This window comes from Labrus bergylta, chromosome 9 (assembly GCF_963930695.1).
Source record: "Labrus bergylta chromosome 9, fLabBer1.1, whole genome shotgun sequence".
In the NCBI taxonomy this organism is placed as follows: Eukaryota; Metazoa; Chordata; class Actinopteri; order Labriformes; family Labridae; genus Labrus; species Labrus bergylta.
The window spans coordinates 19313200-19332242 of NC_089203.1; the positions used below are offsets into that span (position 1 = coordinate 19313200).

The following is a 19043-nucleotide window of genomic DNA, read 5'->3' on the forward strand; positions in this document are numbered from 1 at the left end:
GAGGAAAACACAACTGCCAGAGAAAGACACTTCTCTTTTGACTGAGCAGTCCCATGACATCAGAAACCCTGGGTGGTGCGCTGTGTTTTCATTTAAGAGATATCGAGCACTGAGGGAAAACAACGCCTTCCAGCTTGTCGTCTTTGAGGTCTTGATTTCACTCTTTTCCTTTAAGAAAACAGACACTGCAGCTTCGCTCTGTGTCAGCCATGTTTCGACAATTAAAGACTCTCTACAGCCTCCCAGCCCGGGCCCTTTCTTCAGATACTCAATTATTACAGAGGCTAACTCATCATCACTGCAAGTGCACTGAGTGTGGCTAATCTTATCTGATCCGTTATTAGCTGCATTTTTCATCTTTATGGCAGAGCTAACAAGCCTTTGAGATTGTTAATAGCTGGGAATGTTCAAATCTCACGTTAAGCATGAAGATGAATGAAAAAGGATGACTGCACATAAATCATTCTGCTCTGCTCTGCTCTGCATAGTTTTACAGTGCAGGGAGAGTCTTGAGCCCAATGACTCACAAGCATGAAGGTTTCACAAAAGAAGCCACACAGTATGAGGTGATCGCTCAAGCAACTACTTTTATTGAATTTAAAGTTAAGGCACACTCTGATGATTGTGCAGAAGCGGGGACCAAAAAGCAAAAAATGATTTATTACAGACACTTTTAAGTCATGTAAAATATAAGGAAAAAATTATAGAGGAATGTGTTACCAAACCCTTGTATATTGGGACACTGCAGAGAAGAAATGATGGATCACACCGACTTTTCTTAGAGAAAGATCCAGGTGCTCATTTTGTCAGAGCAGCGGTAAAACAACTTCATGAGCCATTTGAAAAGCAAACAGTGCTCTGAACGGTTTGACTTTAACTATATGTAAAAAACCAACATGTATGCACAACTGTAAAAGCAAGAGGAAGGTGAGATGCTTTGAGTTCAGAGCTGACGAGATGTTTGTTAACAGTGAAGGAGTCAAAGGTTAAGAGCTGGTAATCAGACAAAGTTTGAGTGATGGACGAGGTGGTCGCTCAGCTTTACTGTGTGTGTCTGTGTTTCTGTGTGTCTGTGTGGGATTTGTTCAACAAAGAGCGGACAAAACATTTATGAATCATATCAGAGAGCTACGTTGAGATAAAACCCACTTAAGGAAACATCCCTGACAGACACTTAATGGATACACACTCATTGCGCAGTCCCCCTTCGACCTCCCACCAGTTTTGGACAGCTTCATCTTTCTTGTATTCTCAGGGTCATCTGCCTGTGACCTGTTATCAACAGCCCAGATTAGGCCTCCAGACGTCATTAATCTGTCATGATAAGTTTACATCTGCTTAAATTGCTGCATTGGTTCCACAAGCTTCAGCCTAGTGCTGGCTGAGTGAGCATTTCTCTTTATTTTTTGGGGTATTTTTTTGTAATCTGTGTGCTGCAGAGAATCCAGCAGAACTCTCCAAGCATCAAGTCACAGGTTACAAAGCCTCTCCTCCTCTTCCTCCACCAGACTCCTGGAACAACAAACATAAAGGATGCAGGTGAGCAACTGGAAGAACCCATAGGGAGTTTTAAACATGTGTTGTAGTTCAACAGTTTAATGAGGTTTACACTTCATTCTTATCTATCTAACTATCTTAGGACCACAATCTCTTAATAAATCAATTTTATCTACAGATGATTTTCTCAATCAGTTAAGAAAATAAATTCAGTTCATTTCTCCATAGCTAACTAGCGATATTTAGAAAAATATATGATATAATAATGTCATTTTCTAAAGATAAATTGCCTTGTTAGGGGCGTCGGATAGGCTAGTGGTTATGTTGTGCGCTCCATGTACAGAGGCTATAGTCCTTGTTGCAGAAGCCATGGGTTTGAATCTGACTCTGGCCCTGTACTGCATGTCATTCCCCGCTCTCTCCTCACAACGTTTCCTGTCTCACTGTAGCTGTCTAACAAAGGCAATAATGGCCCAAAGAAATCTTTAAATTAAAAAAAAAAAAAAAAATATATATATATATATATATATATATATATATATATATATATATATATTGTCTTGTTATATTTTAAAAACAAACAGCCTTTTAACCAATGATTCAGAAAAAAACGTGTTGTTACCAGATAAGGAAATACATTTTCTTGAGACCTCCACTAACAGGTAAAGAAATTCTAAACTTTAAATAACAGACCTTTTGGCCACAGAAGTTATGAGTTGACGCTATACAAATAAAAATTGATTGAAATCGAATTGAAAAAAAAAACCCACAAAATGTACAAACCATCACTGTGTAACGATATAATAGCGGGCTGGTTTCAGAAGGATATGAAGCAGACCTGCTCAGTCTTCTCACTCTCTTCCCTGGCCTGCAGACTGCTGTCAGCATTTGTTTGTATTGTATTGTGTTGGACAAACTGTATACTCGCTCATGCACACACACACTCAACACTGCATACATACTGACTTCCTCACAAGCTTAAAATCTTGTTATGTAATAGTTGAATTGAAACATATTGTACAACGTGTGTGGACTCTCTCTTTTGTCGCATACTGTGGAGCCAGGCTGTGCCAATTGACAATATCATTAATCGACATTATCATTCATTTGAAACATCTCTTCCTGTTGAAAGTAAGGAGGAAATCTGTTTTCTTTTTACTCAATTTCTCCTGTCATCCAACTCTGAGGTAAATATCTCGTAATAAATAAGTTGTACTTTGTGTCTGTCTGCTTTTTGGTACCAGGCAGGTAGTGCCCAAGAGCTTCTATTGTTTAAAGCTATATCACTTAAAACAGCTTCACAGCTTAATTAAAAAGTAAGTTTGGGTCAGAAAAAACCAAACAATAAGTTGAACTGGGGGTAAATAAAATAATGATCTTGTTTTTTGTATAGCTACTTGATACTGTGTCGTACAGCAGTATGAGCAGACCGCAAGGAGCAGTAAAATGAACTACAGTGTAATGTGGTTCACATTAGCGATGAGCATCTGCCATAACTGCTCTGAGATGCCTCCACAGGCAATAAGCCACCCAGTAATGGCAGCCTGGGGTCATCAGGGTCTGTTGTGCAGACAGTTTGCCACAACACGGAGAGAATAAACGTACACCCTTTTTTTTTTTAGATTCATGGTTTTAATCATGGATGACAAAACATCCAAGTCTATAAAAAAAAAAGGGAGGAAAAAGGTTGGCTTGGATTGCGTGCCTTTTCTGCCTCGTACATGTCTCTGGGACAGTCTGTGGGGTAAAAAACAGTAAATTAAATCTGTGGTGAATATGGAAATGTGTGTAAGGGGAGGGCATGCATTAACAAACTGGCTTGGAGAAGACCTGGCAGAGGTCCAACATACAGCGCTGACAGTGTGAGGTCCTCCTTGCACATTCTAATGAGGCATTGTGAGCTCTGGTCTGCAGCAGGGCCCCCCATGGGGTCAGTTGAACTGTATGAGCGATGGAGAGATTGGGAGGAAGTGGCAGCAAAAGATGACATGTCTGAAGTGCGTCACTCCACATACCAGGATGACAGATGGTTAAACAACCGCAGTGGAAGGAGGTGATGACAATGAAAACGTCTTCAAGGTCACACACAGGAAGCTGCATCATACTGAGGAGTTGTTTCCTGCGACCCCAGTAAGCTTGTGATGTCAGCCCTTTGTTTGCAGGAATATCTTATTCTGACCAATGCGGATGTCCAGGTGGCATACTTTATCAGCATTAGACTTAACAGGATCTAGCAGAAATACTTTTAGATGTCATTCACTATGACGCGCATGCAAAAACTTCTTGTTGTTGCTGAGGAAAAGTCTGTGACAATGGACATGTTATTTTCACATTTCCACATGTGTTTGATGATTTGTTTACAAAGAATGTGAAGAATGCCAGACTTCAGAAATGACATATCTTAAACTGAAGCCACATCATTTTGATCCTTTAACTTACTTATTTAGTTAATTCCGACATATGACACACTTCTATCCCACAACACACACACTCACATGCCACCAAACCTATTTTTTTGATATTTTGATATATATATATATATTTTTTTTCCTAAGAAAATTGTTATATTATCATAACCAATAGCGATCACTGTTATAGTTGTTATTATTTCTTTTCCCCCTCTCTTCCTTTCATGGAAACATTATATATTATACATTATAACATTATATATATATTAATGTTGTTATTATTGGTATTATAGAGACATACATGCATATATATATATATACATACATATACAATTAATAATAAGTACATGATTGTTATGATCATTTATTATTACTATTATAATTATTATTACTATTGAGGAGCTGGAACTTGTGGGCGGACAGTGTTGGCTTCCGGGGGTTACCCAGCCCGCCCCATCCAACTTGGGAGTTTTCACTGGTGCCGCTGGGGTGGGGCCTCTTGCCTGATTCCGCAGGGACCCTGTGGCCCCCACTTCTCTGTTATTCTCTGCTCTTCTTCTTTACGACATCTATATGATCTTGATAAGCATGTATGTGTACACCTATGGATGTACATGTGCACGTACGTGTGTATGTGTATGTGTATTTATTATGATATACATATTTATTACCATCACCTCTCTTTTTATGATGGTCACATTATTTTATTTATATAATTTTATCTTCTTTCCATTAATGTTTACATGCATATATACATTTTTTTTCCACTAACTAATTTTTCATTTATTTATATTTTTGTTTGTTTTCTAGCTACTCCCCACTAAGTTCTGCACTTTAATGCATTACGCTGCTTTATTTTTTATTTTTGTCTTTGTTTATTTGTTCTCGCTTTAGTTGTCATGTCTATGTCATGTCTATATATTCTTGTTTCATTTTGTTCACCTCATCACCAATAAAAAATAAAAAAAGAATGCCAGACTTAAACACAGCATCATATTAATCTATGTAAACTCTCATGAAATCATATTCAAGCCTTACATTGTTTGTCCATTTACAGATCAGATTTAAACCTCAACAGGTTTAAATGTGTGACATTTTGTTAGCACCACAAGGGACGTCTGTTTATACATATATTTGCTGCATTGATGAAAATCTCCACAACATTCAAAGGAAAGCTGCTGATTTTTACTGCAATCAAAAACGAGAGCTGTGAACTTGAACACCTTAAACAGAAAAAGACAAACTAATCAGTGAGACCACCTGGCGCTGTGTTTTTGTTGGAATTAAAACCTGCATGTTCTCCAGCAGACGTGGCTCTCCATCACCTGCCCCAGAGTGTGGGCTCAGGCTGTCTTATTGACTGACAATCTCCCCAACAGCCAGACCACGCTGTCTAAAAAAGATGCCTTATCTTCTCTGGAATAATTGCAGCGTGCCTTACGTGACATAAAATGTGAGCTTCCAATTTCAGAATAATATCCTGCAGCTTCATTTAAAAGAGGAGTGCGAGTTGTGAATGTATGAATGACCGATGTGAAGGATGTATTTATGGCAGCTCTTCATTACAAAACGGGTCAGCACCAGTACAGTATGGTCTGTTACAGCACATTACATCATTAAGTTCAAATGTAATTATAGAACAAAAAAGTAATCCCAGGAGGAGATGTCAGTTATACCCTCACAACTCAAACAAATGAGTAGAAAGACACACTTTCGTATACAGCTGTTCTTCAGATTGTAGTCAAACTCATATGAAGTATATTACACACAGAGCTTCATAGTATGTGATTCTTGGGATGAAGCTGCATAGTGTTTTATAATGAGAGCTAGTCCAGCATGTCCCACAATGCCTTGGAGCGATTTACTAATAAACAGTAATAAAAATTAAAATGTATTTTCAAACATTTAAACTAAGTGTGATTTCTGTAAGAACATAAATGTTCAGGAGGATGAGTGTGAGCAACCAACAGTCATATTTGACTGAGACTCTTTCGTGCATTATTGATGGGACTATAGGGACCTTGAAGTATTTGAACAATAAGCAGCGGACTGTGTACATACGGAAGTGAACACGGGCACAGAACGATGTTACCTATGTGAACGCAGACCAGCGGGGGAAAGACGGGGGGAGCAAGTTTTACACAAACTGAAGAAAACACCATGTTACCACATTTTTTTAAACCAAACCCACTGACCTGTAGGCGGTGATTTCCATGTCTCTGGCCATCTTCTCACTCAGCAGCTCCTTGTAGTCTTCACACTGCTCCCTCATTTGCACTTGGAAGTCGGCCTCCTGGTTTTGCATTTCATCAATAGTACTCTGAATTACACACACACACACACACACACACACACACACACACACACACACACACACACACACACACACACACACACACACACACACACACACACACACACACACACACACACACACACACACACACACACACACACACACACACACACACACACACACACACACACACACACACACACACACACACACACAGGGTGGTGGGATTAGAGCGTGAGATTAAATGACAGAATTAGTCCAAACCACTGGTCTTTTACATTAATCAGTCCACTCAGACCTCCAGCTCAGCGATCTGGTCCATGTACGCAGCTCTCTTCATCTCAACCTCGTCCTCCAGCTCCTCGTTACACTTCTCAAGCCCAGCGAGCTCCTTTTGCAGCGCAGATATCTGCAGGAATTGTCAAACATACACGAATGATTAATGGTTATTGTTCAAGATATAATAGAAAAGATTTCTACTTCATTATCTTGTGAGCAATAATGTGCAGTTGGACCATGTTGTGATGTTTCATTCATGATCAGTTTAGGTTCCCGATCAGCAACATCTAACGCGCATGTTCACTTTTTTTTAGGGTGCGAGCTAACTTTATGCTGTAAACTTGCTGTAAACTATAAAGCCTATTGTACCCACATGTCAAGCCAAAGCTGCAGCATTAGCATTAATTTGAGTTGTTTCTTCCCCCCTGACACCACAAAATCCTCCATCGTGTCTTATTTTAGTTCTCTTTCTGATTTACTCACTGCTGAGAAATACAAGGTGTTCAAATATATGCTAGGAGGTAACTCTGTCCATCTGGCACTTGAGACGTCTATGTCCTGGGTTTATTACAGCCTTTTTACTCAGTCACTCGGTGCACCACTTTGAAATGTCGGACTCCTTATGGAGACATTCTTAAAGGGTATGTGAACAGAAGCTAATTGGCCAAAGAGAAGTGGACAGCAGGATAAAAGCAGAAGAAGAAGACAGTGGAATAATGTTAGAAAGGGGCGACAAAAGGATGAAGCACGATAAGAGGTGAAGCTGAATCTAAACTGAAGTGAATAACATGTTCATTTACGCTTTTCATTATTTAGGGCCATTTTCAGATATTGTGATGCATCATTATAGGATTGTCTAGCATAAATCTATTATCGCAGATTTACTGCATCACATTATTATTGTTACCCTGGTCCACATATCCTGTATTGTATTATGAGTACCCTTCTGATTCCAACCCCTAAATGCATTACCAACTGAAATCAGATCAATCCTATATTGAGACATTTACAAGAGCTAGCCTAAAGGTATTGTAGTTTTACAAGACATATATACCTAGGGCTGCATATTTCAATTAGATTGACATGTAAAAGCCAACTAGGGACAAAAGGTGGAGGACTACAGACTCTTTCCTGCTCTGTATTTGGACTACATTAAATTCAACAGTCCTTATCAAATAAATGCATTCAAATTCAAGAACATTAATCAGCATGACACAGGTATCTAAACTATCAGGGTTGTGGTGTCTTCCTTAGAGTAATCACAGAAGTTCAACAATTAGCTGTCACAACCAGATGGGGATCCAGGCAGCCGTGTCCGTCTTTCAGTGAGATAATGTGACTTAGGAAGACCTGGTTACAACTCACAGTCTGATGATTACTCCACAACCTGGTCGAGTCACTTACTCACACACTCCTCGTTTTCTTTTCTCCCTGGCGTGATGAGTAATGTCTCGCTGTGCGTTTATAAGTACAGAAGCGTCCTACAACCACATCAGTGCCTGCTCTCTTATATACATTTCTGCGTCAGGGCTGATTTCACCGCAATCTGTTTGTTTGGCCATGTTGTGTCTCAGTGAGAAACCAGACCCGAGGCGTCCATCACAGGCAGAGAGAGGAAACAGAGCAGATCAAGCCGAGCTGTCCGATCCGTCAGGCTGGACTGAGCAGAGGACTGTGTGCTGCATGTTAGAGAGAAGTAGATGATGTTGGGAGAATTCGGCTGTGGTTACAGAGGCTCAGTGTTTATTTAAAGAGCTGGAGGTAGAGCTGCAGCTGCGGTAATGAGAACCAAACCACCGTGTTTGTGACAGATGTGGCGGTTAGCCTTGCTTTCACCACTGATGGATGTTAAAGAGTAATGTGAATCAAGAGGAGGTCGGTTTCTGTTTCCTGGAGTCACCTGGTGGTTTTACCTGAGTCATTATTTCCTGATCTCTTCCTTTATTTATGCCCAACTTTTAATGTGCATTTCATTCAAAATCCCTTTAACTGTATTTGCATTTTTCTGTAGGCTGAGATTAGAAACATCAGACTAAGGTTTATTTCCTCTCTTCCAGTTGCAGGGGAAATGTTCAGTGTGTGTGTGTGTGTGTGTGTGTGTGTGTGTGTGAAGTTTTAAGACGTTTATGACACTGCAGGCGCTCTAAAAGACTTTACTTAATAAGTGAGGACGCGGAGGGCAATAAATCCTGTCTGAGCTGAAGCCGAGCTCTTCACATCTCCTGCTGAAAGTGTCCGCAGAGTAAACACTCTGGTCAGCAGGATCTCCCACACTGTTGCTCTGCTGTCACTCAGCTGCTCTGCACTCCCCTCGCCTGCTGTGGGAAACCATTCATTTTCACCATTATTTCTGATTTAAGAGCTGATGGCCGACGCAGAGCGAGTTGTGGGTTTGTAAGACCCCTTTTTACTTTGTCAGTATAAAGAGGTGGGAGATGTGAATCAGTGGGATCGAAATGGTGTGTAAGTCTAAGAGTCCTCTCACTTTAGAAAAATACCCCTCTTTTACAAGAAGCATTAACTAACCATGGTTTGGTTACATAGGTATCAGTTTCTGAGATTTATATTCAGAACAGATGTAGAGGCAGAAGTCTTCTTTTGTGTCCCTCAAGTATTAAAAATATCTGTTTCAATAATTCCACCACTTCATTTCTTTTATAAAGTCATATCCCTAAAGCTGTGTTTAATTTTGAGAACACAGTCAACATTGATCAAAGAGAATATTTCATTAAACATTAATCTAACATTTGGAAGTATGCTACTTTGCAGAATGTCTTTATTTGCACCTTGGTATCAACAAGTCTGACCAGGAAATATGAAACCACCACTAGCCACTGGATAACCTAGTTTAGCATTTAGACAGCAAATAGGGGAAATTCATGAAGAACACTAAACTACCGCATCAAAGTAGTCTGGGACATAATCCCTATTAAAACCCAAATATCTCACTTTTAAACTTTTGGGGAAAAAAAGGACACAATAAGACACGTCATGATACGATACGAAACCATACAATACGATATGAGGCCAGCAAAAACTATAATATCCCAATAGAGTGATTCTGTAGTTGATATATTGCAAGACAACTATTCAATGAAAATCACAATAAATGATTACCTGAAGAACATAAAAAGGCCCTAAAAAGGTAAAGTACAGCATTAATGCATTTATTAACTGAGATTAAGCGTCAGCTTCACCTCTTAATCCACTGTCAAGTCCTTCTTTGGTTGATGGCGTCATGAGGAGTCATTAAGTGGTGACACGGTGGGGGAATCTGTTAACGTCTGTATTATTTTAAGATGAAAACATTGATATTTGGCCCCAGCGATTCAATAAGTGTATCACATGAGTCAGGAAGATGAAATATTGCCCTTACTGATATTTTGTCCATCCCCTCATATGAAATGTGATTAATCTAATTTAAGATATGCAGGTCATGTGATTTTGCTACCTTTGGGGAAAGCCAAGCTAGTGGTTCCCTTTTGTTTCCTGCCTTGGTGCTAAACTAACCTTCTGCTTGCTGTATCTTCAAATATAGCATTCACACTTCAAAGTTGTATCCTCTCCTCTAACTCTGAGAGGAAAAGAATAATAGTACGCCAAAATGTCAAAGTCGCTCTTTGAAACTGAAACAAAGCAGGGCTCATTTAAAGACGTTTTAATGGTTTCTTTTGTATGATTTCTTTTTGTCTTCTCTCCTTTGATGTAATTTAGGTGAACTGACTCTTCAAATACATAAGAGAAAAAAGAGGGAGTCCACTCACCAGCGCCTTCATCTCACTGATGTCCGTTATCTTTGGCAGGTTTTTGACTGTTGACCCTGCAGCACCTCCCACTTCCATTTGTTTTCCTTCACCGCTCGGGACGACAGCAGAAGAGGCTGAACTCTCAAACTGCGCGGACAGAAGACGACAAGTTAGTGCAGTAGTGAAAGATTTTAAGTCACAAATAAAATCTGACCTTTGAGTTTGAGTCAAATGGGCCGTGAAGGACAGCGCTTTCTTCAGGACAGATGAGTGCACTTTGACAGCAGAGAGCAATCAGAGCCTCTCATGCAGGCTCAGGGTTAAAGCTCTCCTTGTGTCCAGCACCATTCTGATTAGACGGAACAAACGAAGCTGAAGCTAGCAACATGAGGGTGCACAGGTGTGTGGGAGTCAGCCAGCAATCACCATTACTGTTCAAACCCAATAGCAATCATTTGAGCATCGAGACAGTTGTGTGTCGTAGTTGAGCGGGCCAGGCACAGACAAGAAAGTGTCCAGCTGTCGAGTGAAGAGACTGAGCCGGAGGGAGACGAGGGGAATTCACAGGAATTAAGAGAACGAAAAACACACCTTTGCATCATGACAAACATACAATTGATATCTAAATATGCCAGATACCCTTCAGCTAAGCCTCAAAATGAAGGACATACACTTAAACACACAACAACGTCCACTCCAATGCCGCTGAGGAGCCTGGGAAGGCGGCCAGCAGTCTGATTACAGCCCTGACCTCTGAACCAGGCAGACATCCTCGCCCCAGAGGGGGTCAGACCCACCGGAGCTCAAGTCTGACCCCAATGCAGAACCTCTTTGCTTGCACTAAACACACACACACACACACACACACACACACACACACACAGGTAGACAAAGGCATTCTGTCGGGGTGTAGAACTGCTCTCCTGATTCTCAAGTTGTTCCCCGATGTTGTGTTAAGAGGGAAAGAAAACAACAGGGAGTATCGTTGTGTGATTTGTGAAAGTCGAGATTTACATCTGGACCTGACCAAGCGGTTTCAGAGGGAGTGAGACGATGATGTGATGAAAACAGCAGAGGTCAAGTGGTCAGAAAAAGGATGAGAATGGCAGCTGGGTGCTCCAAAGTATGAACTAAAACATTCTCTTTTTTTAATTAAAATATCAATAATACTATTTAAAATAGAAAAAACATACATTCTAAATCCTACTGAAGAATGAAAATATAAAATGTAAAAAGAAGTCATTCTGCAGAACAATGGCCCCTTTCACTGATTTAATATAATATTTGGCAATACTGCTGCAATGTGTCATCAATGTGTAAGTGGCATTTTAGTGCTTTTGCTGCTTGAGGTTTAGCCAGTGTTATCACTCTGGTAGCTCAGTCCAGTAGTTCTCAACCTAAGGGTCAGGCACACTCGAAAGGGTCACAAGATAAATCTAAGGGGTCACAAGATGATTGATGGGAAGTAAAGGAGAAAAAAAGTTTTTAGTCTTCTTTGGGGGGAGGGGGGGTATTGGAACAATTAAACAGTTACTTATGCCAAAGTGTAAGTTATCATTAAATGAGATAAAACATAAATACATATACATAAATAAAGCATGAGAAATAGCTACCACTGGACTGCTCTTGTCATTTGAGTAACAACTAAAAAAGGTTGAAAAGTCTCATTTCATCTTAGAGATAAATGTTCTGTCATTGTCATCAAAAATCTTAATCAAGTAACCATTCGATATAGCTGTAGTTTAAAAGATATAATGTTTCCCTCTGAAATACAGTGGTGTAGGAGGACTGAGTCGCATACAACAGAAAGAACACCAACCTTTAAATTGTACCTAAGTCCTGTACTTGATTGAATTACAAAAGGTCTGCATATGCATTAGTGTAGTGTAGGCGTACGGCTCAATCAGGAGCCAGACAAAGTATTGTGATTCTAAGCATGTACGCAGGTATGCTACTGTAAAGCATGTGGCACAAAAAGGCTTCCACTTCTTGACATGTTTATGTGTTTTGTGCTGCAGCGTGTTGTACCTGGAGGCTCTCAGCCAGCTGGCAGTAGTACGCCTTTACATCCAAGGCCGGAGCGATGTCAGGGCTGCCAAATTTAATAGCCGCCACGGCTCCTGTCGTCTGTTCAGCTGGATGCAGCAGACTCTGCACTGCCTGCTCATACACACACACAGATGCACAGCGGTGAAGTTTATTCACATAGTTTACGCAGAGGTGAAATACAACTGACTACGTTATTCAAGGTTAGCCTCATATTTGCATTTCATGCTACCTAAGGCTTCTTCCCAACCAGATTCAACATCCAATTACAGAAAATACAGACGTACAAATTAAACCAATTACAACAATAAACTTCTGCTTGTAGCACATTGATAATACATACTAATCATACACCTTTATTTGTGGTGAATACGTTTAATTCTGATATGATAAACATATATGCAAAGACGTTTTTTTTTTACTTGTAATTGTCCTTTACGTTTATAATTTAGCATTAATGTAATTGATTTTAATATGTATACTTAACTTAAGTAAGGCTTCTGAATATGTTACTTACATTAAGGTGTGTAAGTAATAATCACTGTGTGCTCAAGTGTTGGAAGTGTAAGCACTTGTTATTTTTTAGTATAATATAAGATTATAATTACTTATAAATAATGTGTGAGCTTTGTACTTTGATCAGATGAAGCTAATTTGACCTTTTTTATACATTGTTGAGTGTTTTTATTTTGCAGTGTGTCACATTTTTTAGCCAATCCTTTGTTTTTTATGTGATTTGCAAATCTGCAGCGTAACTTGTTGGTAAAGCTGTCAAATAAATGAAATAAAAGGAATGAAATTAAGTAAAAAGTTGAACATTTTCCTCTGTGTTGCAGTGCAGTAGAATCATAAAGGTGGCAGAAAATTAAAAAACTTAAGTATCTCAAATGTGCTCTAATATACAGCATCCTCTTACAAAAACGTTTTTGTTTTGATATGTATGCTTTCACATTTCAGTATGTTGCCCCTTTAGTTAAAAAAAAAAGGAGAAAGTTAACTGTTACAGAGCTGCATTGTCAGTCTAACATTTTTGTCTCCTGTTCTCGCCACCTAAATAATGACATGGCTGCCGATTTGTCAGGGGAATGCTAGCTATCTGGAAGCGCTGATAATGATAACAGTTCATAAAACAAAGGGAACTTCTGTTTTCATTTGGTATTCAGCCGCATTTCCCGGACTGTGAGTTATGGAGCGTGTCCCAGAGGGAGTGTGTTATATGCAGGGCAGCACGGCTCTGCAGAGAAAAACACAAAATGATGGAGCTGGTCCTGCTTCAGCTGCCTGCAGCCTCCAGCTCTGATACTGGGGAGCGTCTGTCATCTGTGGTGATGTGGAGAAAATCGTATAGGTGGAGTGAGCACGCCGTGTCGATATTTGAAAGAGGCAATGATGTGCTCACTGTAGGTGAAGTTGACTCTATTTGAAAGCATTCCCTTTGAGAAATTTAGAGAAATATGATCATTTGCTGGCTTAGAGTTACAGGAGAAGATGTATTCAAGTCATAAGAGATCATTTGCACAAATTAGGCCACTGGACCCTTTATGGTGATTTTTCCTCAATAAGCCAATGACTATAGAAACATTTGCCGTGATCCAGTTAACAGTAGACACACCATCGTTGTCAGTGTGAGTCTGTATTTGTGTATATAGCAGATTTCTTTCTTTTTTTTTTTACAATTGTACTTCCATGTACTTTTGTGTTCATTTATAACCATCCATTGTCCTGTTATGTCTGCTTCTGCAACATCTCTACAGGTACCACTCTAAACACACAGTAAGGCTACAGACAACAGACATAGTTCAGCTTTGCAGAAAGACTTGAAAGATGGAAGAGCTGTCCTACCCTGGCTATGTCAACGTATTATATCTCATTTGTTTACTCTGAGCACAAAACAACCTGTAAGAACGATATATTTTGATTAAATGGGGGATTAAGTCCTTGACAATTTAACCAATAGCCAGTAGTAACCAGTAGCTCTAAACATAGTTTCTTACCAGATTCAATATCCAAGCTATAATATGTTGTTTCGTTAGATTCAAGTGTGTTAGAAGGAAGTAGGTTTTTTACACTTGGATAGGACCAAGCTAGCTGTTTGTTATAATTGTGCTAATATAATTGGCTGATAGCTCTAGCGTTATATTCAAAGGACAAATGTCAGAATGTTATAAGAATGTTTTATTCCTCTCAGATAGGAAGCAGATAATAGGCATATTGTTGTGCTCTAGATTCTGGAATAAGGAATTCACTTGTTACACTTTTCATTAGATTGCATATCTTTGGCTTTAATCCGCTCAGCATATGTTTCTGTTGAAATGGCTGTTTTTGGCTCTTCAGCAAGGTGACTGGGGTCATCACAGCTGTGTTTGTCACCCCAGGTCTGGGCATCTCTCCAACACTCCTGTCTGACCTAAGTGCTACATTTTGAGCCATTTTCAGGGCTATAAATTCGTCCTGTTTCATCACACTGCAGCTATACATCTCTCTCTCTCTCTCTCTCTCTCTCTCTCTCTCTCACCGTGCTATGCTGGGCCTCCATGTTAGCCAGCTGCTCCTCATAGATAGCCACTTGCTCCCTCAGTGCCAAACACTCCGCTGTCACAGTGTCCACTTTCTGCAGAGAAAACAAAGTTAATAGAGGAAAAGGCTGAAAGGAAAGAACGTTGCTTTTAATTTCTGAGGAGAACACTGCAGTCTGGGAATTAAATCACACAGCAGGTGAAGGAAAAGTAGAAAAAGTATTTGTTTCCGCCCTGAACAACAATTAAAAAAAACAAAAAGCATCAGCACCAGCACATCCACCTGTTTTACTGAACAGCAAAAAGACACCGCAATGCAGAGGAGAGGGGGAGGTGGAGGAAGATCAGAACGAGGCTAACTAGACACAAAAGCCCCGTCCACCAATCCATTTGGCGGCAGGGGGTCTCATCTTATCTTCTCTTTATGAAGAACCAGATTAATTGGTGCTGGATGCAATTACTGTGGGTGCCTGCTTTTACATTTGGAGACATGCAGAGTTGGTTTGGTGGTGAAGTTGTGGATCCTTACTGGGAGGGCAGCTGTAGAGCTTTTTTTGAAGGAAAGCAGGCAGCAAAAGTAGTCTGGTCCTACTGTTGCTGCACTTACATATCAGCAAGCAGATAGATATAAACTCATTTTTAATCTCCTTTTTAAACACTTAAGCTTTATTATTATTATTATTTGAATTTTGGTCACTTAAGGGCAACAGCTGTAAACACAACACAGCTTCCACTGACCGGGGGAAATATCTGTTTCTATAGCTGCTAAATATTGGGCTGAACAGAAACAATGCCACTAAAGAAATGCGTTAAGGGGGAAACAATAATAGAACCATCAAATTACACAATGAGATATGATCAATTTATAATAAAGAGGTATTGAAACAGCCATAAACCTCTGAAATAGTTTTTTTTTGCTAGTTTGGGGCAGCTGAAGATAAATAGTGAACACAACAACACTACAGCCGTGTTTCAACTGCATGGCAGGTTTTGGGTTCAAATGACTTTTCTGAACTTTGTTTTCCACTGCAGAACGTGACATTTCATCTCAGGGGGATCTTAAAATTCCATACCAGTTGTCGTCACTGAAGAGTTGGTGGGTGTGGCTTGATTAATCAGTGGCAATAAAAACAGAGTGTCATTCTAAATTAATTGTTGCTGAATCCTCATTGGTGCCAAGAAGTAAATAACATCCCCGCTTTCTAATAAATGGAATCGACTTCCTTCTATTTGTATTTCAGGTTAATATTGTCAAACTCGTTTTAGTTGTTTGCCTGTTTTACAGGAACAGAAAGGTCTAGTGATGCAAAACATGGCCGCATCAAAAGACACCAGACCAGTGTAAAATAAAAAATTATGGTAACAAGGGAAAGGGAATTTGTGGTGTTCTGAAAATTGAGCAAAGCCAAAAGCCACACAAAAGCCAGCAGTTTACTCTAAAAACACCCAAACATGCCTTGTTTCATCACTGTCAGTATGCCATTATGTTGAAAACTGCAGCTAGTTTTGGCTTGAGCTGTTTAGTAGTCGCTCCTCTCCTCTGCATCCTGGCTCTTCCTCTACCTCCCTGCAGATTTCCCACCAAGTCTTGTCACCCTGCAGCTGCTTCCAATTCAGAACCAGAGGACTGAGCCAGCATTACAGAACCATATTACAGACTGTGTTACATCTGTAAGGGAGAAATTGAAGCCTCCTGCGCATCTGGCTGGTTGGAGTTTGGGCTCTGGCATGTGTGATGGAGTAGTAGGAGGAGGAGGAGGAGGAGGAGGAGGAGTTTTGGGGGTAAAGAAAAAGTTTGTGGGCTCAGGTTGCAGCAGGCAAACAGCCCAGACTGTGTGACTGCTGGTGATCAACACCCATTGGGTGATGGAGCTCCAGAGGAGCAGCTGTGGCCAGTTTCAGGAGGGAGGAGCAGGGAAGGGTTTGACAACACTGCCATCTAGTGCTGAAGGTAAATTATCACAACTAAACAATGGAGTCTGATCATGTTTTAAAAAAGCATTAGAATATGCTTTAAAATAATAATAATAAAAGTCACAAATAGTAAAAGAAACAACACAGAACAAGGTATGCAGGGTCTACTAAAAAGTGTGTCTGGTTGCATTTTGGGAAATGAAGGATGAAGGGTTTTCAAAATCTTACCCTAACAAGTAACCAAAAAAAAAAAGAATCTATCCTTGCTGCTGCTACTTCTTCTATTTTGATTAAGTATTCTCTCCTATCTTCATGGCTTTTTGAGAAAAAATTAAAATAAAGTACATCTAACCTTTCTGAATGTGTCCATATGAAGTATTATATGCAACTATGTTTTATGTTGTGAAAAGAAATCCTCTGGTTTGGCCACACTATAGGTTCAATAATTGAAAGTCATCAGTCAAAATGACATGTCACGGAGAGAGGAGACCCCCCCTAGCGCAATGTTTACATAAAGTGTGAAGAGAATAGCGCATACACATTCATCTTTAGTTTCACTTTGGCCATCAAATATGCTGTTTGTCTTGTCATAGATTAAAGATAAATGTTTTGTAGGAAGTTAATATTGTTTGCTGGGTTTGAATCTGTGTTGCCCATTTGATTTATAAAGGAGATTTATTGTTGAGTATTTTACAGTCTCTTGTTTATTTGTTGTAGAGTTGTATATACTTTAAAGGCCCATTTGGCATTCAGCATTGCAAATAAGACTATATGATGGTATAAGATGAAAAAATAACAAAGGTGACATCTCACTCAAGTTCTGCAATTTAATGCTTCACTAAGATTGAAGGTCCTAACAGATACAGTTCTTTGATTTAGTTTGCTTCATTCATTTATTTTATCATGAAGTGTTATGCTAAGTGTGTATTAATCCTGGCCTCTGCACTGACCTCCTGTAACTAATTGGATGCTTTCCATGTTTTCAGCCATTACCTCAGCAACACCTTGTCGTCCCTGCTGAAGGAGGATTCTCTGCTGTGCTGCCTTCTCGTACTCTTTCATCAAATGTTCAAGCTCTTTCTGTAGCTCCTCCGTCTCACACAGAATCTCATCCTGCAGTGGTGAAAGACAGTGATGAATCTGGACAAGGTTATATATCAGGCCTGCCTGTCACTGTGCAAACTGAAGTAAAATTGATGGGATGTGCAATGGACCGTCCATGAGAAAACCAAATATAAGAAGGTGACACACATGGCCAAACATGCAGCAGACACACCCAGCAGCAGTGACACCCTACCCTCTCTCTGCGCAATCTCTCCACCACCGCATCCAGGCTGTAGTCAGGCTCAAACCTCGTAGAAGTGATGCTGGAGGAGGCCGGTCGTCTGTTTAGCTTCTCCTCTAGATCAACAATCTGACATTCAAGAGACTCATTCTCCTCCTCAAAACAATGAGCCTAAAAGACATTTAGAACATGTAAAATCAGACAGGTAGATATTGCGTATATCCAGATCCACCAGGAACAATGTCATGACCCAATAAAGGGAAAATAAAGTTCTCCTGAGTAATATGGAGCAGATTATCCTCACCAGCTCAATAAGCCTGACCAGGCGGTCATTGAGGGCAGCGATGATGATGCGATCCTGGATGAACCGGTTCAGGCCGTCCTTGTTCAGCGCCTTTGCAGCAACAAAATCTAGTTTGTCACAATCACACTTGTCAACAGCCGCAGTCCTGAAAAGAGAACGCACCAGAGACCTGACTTTTATCTAAAGATTCAAGAGATAATGTAATTCACCTCCAGGGACGGTGTGTCCAAAAGCTCATACAGTACAGAGCATCACTTTCCATGTGTAGAGAACAGAAAGACAATAAGGTTCAACTCCCACTATATTAAAGAGTAATTATTTTACAGTGCACTAAAGCTGTACTTTTCACATACATGAACACAGAAAACAATTGCTTTTTTCCATGATTATTAAATATATAACTACTCAGGAAGATCTGCTCCCCATCCCAGAAACTCATCCTCCAGAAATGTGTTTCCATTTCTAATTGCACTCTTATCAAATTGTAAGAAACATAATCCGAGCATCAATATCCTAAAATCGGTTAAGTGCAGCCCAAACTCTCCCCAGAGACCCCCACTAACCTGACGGAGGCCCGGTACTGCCCTGCACAACCCAATCTTCCATTCCGACTCCAGTTCTCCTCCTCAAACAGTCTGCGGTAAGAAGACACTCTGAGCATGGCCATGGCTTCGGAGGGGTTCACACTGCACAACAGGCAAATGGTGGCAGCAGGTCCAAGGAGGGGTTTTATATTCACAGGGAATCAGAAT

The 19043-nt window shown here is 40.1% G+C and overlaps 1 protein-coding gene across 1 annotated transcript; it reads right to left on the reverse strand.

The window, feature by feature from the left end:
- Positions 1–560: 560 nt before the first annotated feature.
- vimr2 (vimentin-related 2) lies at positions 561–19007 on the reverse strand. The gene is made up of 10 exons (XM_020645438.3): positions 18855–19007; positions 18292–18436; positions 18000–18158; positions 17696–17815; positions 14788–14883; positions 12255–12386; positions 10245–10373; positions 6500–6610; positions 6101–6225; positions 561–1512 (listed from the first exon to the last, which is right to left on the reverse strand). The coding sequence occupies exons 1-10, from the start codon at positions 18956–18958 to the stop codon at positions 1470–1472; spliced, it is 1164 nt and encodes a 387-aa protein (XP_020501094.2). The 5' UTR covers positions 18959–19007; the 3' UTR covers positions 561–1469.
- Positions 19008–19043: the final 36 nt, after the last annotated feature.

Coding starts and splice junctions, on each gene's coding strand:
- vimr2 (XM_020645438.3), bottom strand. CDS start 18,958: ATGGCCATGCTCAGAGTGTCTTCTTACCGCAGACTGTTTGAGGAGGAG. Junction 17,816..17,999: donor AGAGATTGCGCAGAGAGAGG/GTAGGGTGTCAC, acceptor TCACCACTGCAG/GATGAGATTCTGTGTGAGAC. Junction 12,387..14,787: donor TGGAGGCCCAGCATAGCACG/GTGAGAGAGAGA, acceptor GTGTATGAGCAG/GCAGTGCAGAGTCTGCTGCA.